Genomic DNA, 8249 nt, shown 5'->3' with positions numbered 1-8249 from the left:
ACAGTGTGAGGGTGTGTGTGTGTAAAGGTTGTTTAAAAAGTCATCGGTCACTGTTCTTTGTTACTTTCCTTAAATAGTAAGAAGCTACAAAGTGATCTTTCATTCAAATTAACTCATTAATGCACTTTGTCCTTTCTTAACCCTGTTTGGGGAAAATACTGAAGTAAGGCTTGTGCTAGCAGGTTTCTGTTTTTTGTGCATTTGTGAATGCACAGAAAACTCTTATCCATGTATTACTGAAATAATCTCATCAATACCTGTTACACAAGAAAGAAAATTAGTCAAATTAAATTAGTAAAGCTAATTTTGAGTTAAACACACACTATGTGATTTCTGGCACTAGGGGTCTCACGTCAACACATTTACAAAAGACACAATTGATGACATCCTGAAATAGCATGGCATCGTGGGAGTTGTCGTCGTCACTGTTAAACTGATGAAATCAGATATGACTGTTCACACACGAGGTGTTGCATTAAAGTTTTAGAAACGTTACATTTAGTCACGTCCTCCAACTTTCTCACTCTCTCTGGTATCCAGTGTTTCCCTGGAAGTTATAGCAAGTTTTTTCTCGACCTTCTATCGACCTTCGATCACCATCTGTGTTGAATTTGGACAGAAAGCAGGAGTTACTGCTCTGTTGGACAAGCTGCTTTGAAGGTTGGAAGACGTCACAATTTTAAGGCCTCAGGTGTTTATTCTGCGATGGATGGCATTGGGAGGGTTGGGAGGGACTTTTCAACAGAGGCTGAAAAGTCGAGTCTAATCTAACATAACACATATTACACATTTATACTAGTTTAGATAGACCTAGTAGTTTGTGAAATTCTACAAAGTATGGTGTAAAAGGATCATTTTCGATTAAACTGCTGATCAGGAGAAAAAGGTAATTATATTCTAAATATAAAGAGGAACTAATAAAATATACATGTATGTGCATCAGATAGAGTCTGCATGTTTGTAAATGAGCATTCACCCACACATGCACTATAAGTGTGCTGAACTGCATGTGCAAAAGTGTGCGAGTGCGTGACCTTACCACAGTGAGACCTTTATTGCATTAACCGTTCCAGAGGTTCCAGTGTGTGTTTGTGTGTTTATGTTACTTCAGCCCCCTCCTGCTGTGTGTTTGTTATTCGCTGCGAATTTGGGAGTCCGGGTGAGTCCTCTAGCACAGCATGGTCACTTCTCTTTCTCAGACCACACACACATACATCCACACGTTTCATACACACACATGCACTCACAGAACCACTTAATCCCATTTCCCTAAGCAGTCCAATGCACGACACTGAGAATCCCATCAATGTCACAGTTTGAATCACTGCAGTACAATCAACTGGCAGCTACTGAGTAGAAAACCAATGAATCTGTCAACTCACTAGCCTGGTAAAAGGAGGGAGGAAAAAAGCCTCTTTGTTTTAGTGCCAGCACCCGAGGGCAGCCATCCGCCAGCAACAATAGCACTGCCATGTGGACGGTGCGCACACCCATCACCTGAGAACCAAACCAATAAACACATTATCTATCCCAGCGGCTGTAATAATTTCTGACTGAGCTGCAGTGGAACAATAGGTGGCATTTCATTTGAGATTCTCTGGTAGAGGCTATTATTACTATTACGATGCTCTTTATGCAAAACTGCTGAATACCTGAGGGTAAAAATGGGGCACTCACGATGGCCAGGATGGAACAAGGAGGTTTAAAAGATTTTCTAGATGAAAACGGAGATAGCAAGAGGTGAAAGAAATGCAGGAGTTTTTTTTTTTCCTTTTTTTTTTTCTTTTCATTTTGTCTTGTCTCGGTCTATTTGCATAATTAGTAAGGAGGTTATTGCCAGGGGTGCTGGGCCTTGAAAGCTATTGGCCTGAAGGAATAATTAAGTCACTCTCTTATCCCTGGCATCTTCGGAGTGCAGAAAGCCAGCGAGTGATCTAAGGGTGTGCACGGGCCAAAACGCGAGCTGATATGTTCTGAATGGGAACGATGTTGTCTTCTAAGAAAGCCTAATGCATGATTTATGCTTTGTGCCACCCTTACAATGAGAGAACAGAATTATTCCAAGCAACTGTGAAAGACCCCCCCAGAACTCTCACACACACACACACACACAATTTTTATTTATTCAAGGGAGGTTTGCTGAGCACGCAAAGCTCTGCTTCGTATTCACACGTGTTCACATATGGGAGCTGCCAAGTGCATCTACGGCCTTCCACTGTTGGCTTCTGAGCAGCAGCTTTTCCAGACTATTCCACAGTATTTAAACCAGTCGTGACACAACTGTTTATGTTTGTGAATCATCGCATTCATGTTAATGCACTCTTAAGTACGACATGTGGCAACAATAAATTAGCTTCCACAGTAACTCCAACCAGAGACCACACAAGTTAAAAGTTACAGACCTTTCAGCTGGTCTGTCATTATAAACTATATCTATAATTTTGTTGTCCTCATTGTCTGTACTGTAATTTTACTATGCTGGTCCATTCTGTACACACGACATCTATTGCATGTCTGTGGGTTGCTGTTTTTTTAGGTGAATTCTCTAAGGACATAGGGTGCTGTAGGGTGCTGTAGGGTGCTGTACAGATTATAATTGAGGCAACTTTGGGATTTGTGATATTGGGCTCTATAAATAGAAATGGACTTGACTTTGAATACAAGCATTGGTCAAACTTGCCCAACTGTGATTTAAAAGGCTGTTTCACCCAAATTACACACAAAAACACCCAATTTTATTTTACTACCTGTAGTGCTATGTTGCCATGCAGGTAGTTTTGGTTGCTCAGTGCAGTGAACAATAACAACTGCAGGTAATCGGATAGGCATCAAGCAGAGTCAACCAGCTTAAACCCAGAGCCTACTGGCCTTTATCCTCTGTTCTTAGCCCACAGTGGCAAATTAAACAACGGTTCAAATCAAGCTTTAATCCTTCCCCTGCCTTTCCAATCTCACTTTGACACAAAACTGCAGCGATGTTCTTAAAAATGTGCTGCTTTGATATTTCAAGGTCAAGCCAAGTGCATAGAAAAAAAATGGACCATCATTCTTAAGTTTTAATACCAACTTGATTTGAACTGATTAAGAAACCACATGGAGGAAGAAGATCCAAACTATTTTACGAGACAAACTGGGGTTGAATTTTCCCCTCAGGTGGTGAGGAAAAAACACTCCACTGGGCTGATTAAGTGTTTAATAAGCAGGGAAATGTCTCATGTGTCTGTGATAGTTAGTAATTATATAGTGCACATCCCTCCACAGGCCAACCTCGGAGGTTTCTTGCATCTGGTGTCCCGCCTTGTTGAGGTTAGGTGAAATATTAGAAGGAACAGGCCACTCTAGCCACCCTGACATCTTAATTTTCCCGCTTAGCCCTGCCAACCTGAAGGGAAAACACAAAAACACACCGGACAGAGGACCCAGAAGCAGCAGGTGTTGGGGGCACGCACGGTGTGTTTAATCCTCAGAGGATGAGGGTTGGATGTCACTGAACGCTGTGACAGCACTGACGTGAGGTCATTTAAGGTTAGAACCATCTTTTGCATAATCCTTCCTGTTCTTGTTAAGGCTGATGATTGCCAACTGCTCCACATTTTGAATAACATTTAATTCAAAGGAGGACTGAGGCCAGAGAGGCAATAACAACATAGCATTTCATTCATCATATTTTTCTTTACTTCCTTCCTGTTTTGTGCCAGCAGCAGTCACTCCATGAGTCTTCAATCCTACTGTATCTACCAATGTCTGTCTACCTAACCTATATACCAAACTACTGTTAGCTTTTTACCTTTGTCCACCCTAAAGTATTTCTTTATTTCCTTTCTTTCCCTGTTTCTTATGCCCTTCTGCTGATTTCTGTTTTTGTATTCATCTATTCTTTTGTTCAAAAATGTACAGCAAGTTGCATCTGGTATTATCTACCCATTCTACACAGAAATGCTTTATAATGCTGAAGCAAGGATTACTGTCCTCTCCACAAAATCTACCTGCTCTGCTTGTTTATTGCTTGTTTTGTTGTCTTTTACTAGAGATAATTGCAACCCAGCACCTGCATCAGGCTAACAGTACTGTTTAAATGAGGGTGTCCCGATCAATTCTTTTGGCCCTAATCCAGGTCGGAGTCCTTGTGCTGCTGAGAGCACTTGAACTTGGGCCAAAATGAAACTTGTCCAATGTCAAAGTTTCATTTTGGCCTAATCAAGTTACTCACAGTATTAACATTAATTAGTAGCAGCTGATATGACCTGCCACCTCCACCATTTGTAAAAAGTGTATCATTCACCGGTGAGCCCAAATACTTTTCATAAGCAGGGATATTGAAGAGACTGTTTATAGTCTTTTTGATTGTGTTTTAACTTGTAATATATGTCCATAGTATGGACGCCTGTTGGCTAAGGACAAAAACAAAATCACAAACACAGCCAGTAAGATGTCCCTGGATATGTCCATGTATGCTGGCAGCTCCATTGTTGTCCTACTGTATATTTAGAGTGATTTCATGTACTCACTGACTTCATACAGCACTTTGATCGGCTCTAGCTGTTATAAAAGCACTGGGCCTGTAGATACAGAAATCAGCTCGTCTGTTCGGTTTGATGACAATGATCTCGTTTGCCACTGTTGAGCAGGCAACTGCTGTATCTCTTACATATCTGCCTTGTGCTTTCACTCCCGACCCTGTACGCTCATTAGAAGCCCTCGCTGTTTGTTAAGCACGGATGAAGGCAGCCACTGTGGCGGCCTCCAACTTCACCTATTAACACTTCCTTTGCCAGTCATAACTCACACTTTTTTTTGTTGTTTACAGGAACAACAGTGTCAATGTCAACCAATTTGCATGAAAGGAAAACAGGTTCACACCTTCACATTATGTCTCATTGATTAATGAGGTAAAGTTGGAAGGAGCTAATTTAAAAAACAGATTAAAAGTTGGTGTACCAACTCTTCCTCTGCTTAATTAATTTACAATTAAAGGCATTTGTGTGCATTATTTTCTGGACTGACTGTAATAGTTGGAAGTGTGGATAATCTTAGTCAAAGCAAAGAAACAACTGCACACAACAAAAAGTGAAAGGGTCATTTTGTACTTTCTTGATTTTAACACAAGTGAGCTGAGCAGTTACACCATCTGGTGTACAGAAGCCTTTCTGTGACATTAGGCAACTTCACCACCCATCCATCAATCATTCAAGTGCTACACACATGCAATCGTGTACAGATGCGTGCAGAGCTCTCACACACGGATACAAATATGCTTACTAATCTTTTTCACTTAATCCAACATACACACACACACACACACACACACTCACTTGCAAACCAACTCAGAGTTGGTTTGAGCAATAACATCTTCAAAGACTGATGAGCATGCAAACTAACAAAAGTACACAGACACGCTTTCAAAAAACACACACAAAAAAAGAATCAATCACTAGCAGAGCGTCTGCAGCTGAAAATTATCCAGGGGCTGTTTTTCCATCTCTGTCTCTCCCTGACATTTTCCGAGACATTAAAAGCCATTGAGTCTTGACAGGAACTGAGACTAGAAGGCACAAGTAGCCCATACTCTGTTGATAAAACGTGGCAGGATAGACCACCAAACCAAAACGAGGAAAACACTCACTAAAAGAGGGGAAATGTAAATACTGCACTTGTTTTCTTACAGTTACCATATTTTTCTGTGTCTGCTACACAGTAATATTCTTATAGTGTATGTCTAACTAGAATCTATACTGATTCACCATATGATACTCAGCACCAACACTAGTGCTGCATAGTAATACGGCATTGTATCAGACTGAGATCCAGATAAGAATGCCCACAGAACTCGACAAACCCTATAATCAGTAGCAACTGGATGAGAACAACGAGCTAAAAGCAATAAGTTCAAAGAAAATGTCAATCTTACCTATTGTGCGTGGCATCATGCCTTGTCGTGGCATCAAGTTGTCATCAAGGCCCTCCAGGCCACCGTACAAGGAGTGGGAGATTCGGCGCTCGTGGTCGTCCAGAGAGGTGTTCATAGTCTGCTGAGGTCCCAGTGGGCTCCCAGGTGCCTCCTGAATGAGAAGGGACGTGATATTAGAAATATCTGGCTAAGTACTGTATGGTTTGTTATCATGGATTATGCTCATAATGTCTGTTTTGACCAGTTGAACCACTTGTGAAGTGCTTTGAGAAGGCACCGGCCTTTGGGTTTATAATCCTTTGCGCATGAGTAGAAAGTTATTAATTCATGTACTACACCTTTTGTCCAAGTTAGAGCACAGTGCAACCTGAAACATATCCATGAACTGTACACAAACATGAGGCAGAAAGTGCTAGAGTCCTACTAACACTAAATAAAAGTCAGAGAATGAGGCAGAAGGGAACTAGCCACACTAATATTTGTTGAACAGTAATGGATGGACAGGGCAGCTATCCATGCTAATGCTAGCAGTGTGATAACCAGGATGAATAAGCATGGATTTCCAATAGGCTGTTTAGCCACAGGCTGTTAGCGAGCTAGTGTTCCCCCTGCAGGGGATGGCTAACTTGCTAGCATCTTGACATTTCCCTCAGGACCCATGATGACACTCTCTTGTTTGCTGGACAAATAGACCATTTGCTGGCCCTGTCATCCATCCAAACACACATCCATGGCGAGACGTTGTGTGTTTGTGTGTATATGCCTGCACCCTCATTGTTTATCCATTGGATAGTTGGCTGTATTGATTTGCTATGGTTTCTGCGTTTATTGCTGAAGGGGATGACAGCTCTTGCCATAAAGATAACCATCATCACGGCTTCATGTAACGAGCGATAACACTATCACACTCGAGTTAATACTGGAGCTACATTAGCCCGATCAATGACTACAACTAGCTAGGCTGGGATTCGATTTTGGCAGAAGGTCTTTGCCCAATGATCCTTTCAGATCACTAAATGGTTGAGGTGCTGTAATAACCCATGCCAAACACATTCTGATGATAACAGACAACTCCAGTTTACAGGAGAAGACATAACATTAGGAGGCTAGCAGAAGCGAGAAGCTTAATGAAGTGGATTTTAGACTAGAAGGCTGCTTGTTTAAGTAGAAGATCCACAATGTAGATGCTGCATTTACACACAAGCAGCACAACTTATTGAATATATTCATTAGTAACAACATATAATAATTTAAAAGATGATCAACCATAGCTAAGGTAAGTGCTTGAATAAATGCACTTGGTTACCAGTCCATGAGCAAGGCACTCTAACTGTTATAATGGGGGTAATGAAAGCTTTAACGATAACTTCTTATCCAAAGATCTAGTATCATACTATTATACGATCATCAACTACAGGTGGAACAAAAACAACAACTTATTTTTACTTAATTACTGGACAAAAGGACCGGCTTGAATCACTTCAAACAGATCCAATCGAACCTGCACACAGATACAACAAATCACCCACGGAAACAAACTAATGTCTAAGGTCACCATACGGTGCTGTGACTGTTGGCATGCGGCTGCTCTTGACTTTAAATGAGACAGTTAATGAATAGGCCGGCTGAGGGGCCGAGGTGAAATGCCTCAGTAATAGCCGAGGGGATTCGCCATACTGAGGCCGCATCGACAAATCACACCGCAGCTCATTGCATATTCAGGCTGATAATTGAGCTCTGGGAAGGTCTCGATCCCATCGGGTGCCAACGGTGATGAGGAAGTCAGCTGCTCTGGGTTCTCTGTGTTTCTATGGGGATGGAGGAAGGAATGGGAGCAGTTGGGCTTGTGATTTATGCAACGGCAAACATTTGAGATTGATTTGAGATTGGCTGTCAAGGGATGGAAACATGGGGAAGAAAGTAAATACAGGATTATTTGATCCCATATGTCAGTATGGGTATGACAATATGTCAAAATGAGCCACAGATTTGATCCTATAGTAATTAGGTGTTATTTGATTTTCACTAATACTTGATGGACAGCTGGTTATGTGTATTAACAATCTATAGTGACTCTATAGGGAGTTTCTAAATCAGCTCTGAGCAGCGTCTTTGACTATAAGTGTATTAAATTGTTGTTTTGCTCCTATCTGAGTGGCTTGGACACCATTTCTTATAAATAGCCAGACACTTGGACAGCCTCAGGCCATGCCTCCAGCTCTGCATGTGAAGTAGAGATTGACGAGACTCCCAGTGCTCGAATTTTATTCATCCACCATGCTGTGTGTGAAGTCTCACTGCCTTGACACGGCCGCACTACACAGACACAGACACAGACACA

The 8249-nt window shown here is 41.5% G+C and overlaps 1 protein-coding gene across 1 annotated transcript in view; it reads right to left on the bottom strand.

Annotated features, from left to right (window-relative positions):
- The window catches only part of LOC118334334 (partitioning defective 3 homolog), a gene marked incomplete at its 3' end in the record, with an annotated part of 217835 nt that overhangs the window by 78542 nt on the left and 131044 nt on the right, over positions 1-8249 (bottom strand). Inside the window, 1 exon segment of the mRNA XM_035670221.1 lies at positions 5909-6059. Coding sequence (XP_035526114.1) covers positions 5909-6059 — 151 coding nt within the window.

This window comes from Morone saxatilis, unplaced genomic scaffold, assembly GCF_004916995.1.
Source record: "Morone saxatilis isolate NCDOM2014 unplaced genomic scaffold, NCSU_SB_2.0 Contig23, whole genome shotgun sequence".
Classification (NCBI taxonomy): Eukaryota; Metazoa; Chordata; class Actinopteri; family Moronidae; genus Morone; species Morone saxatilis.
The sequence above is the reverse complement of the archived record's forward strand: the minus strand, read 5'-3'. Positions and strand labels throughout refer to the sequence as shown.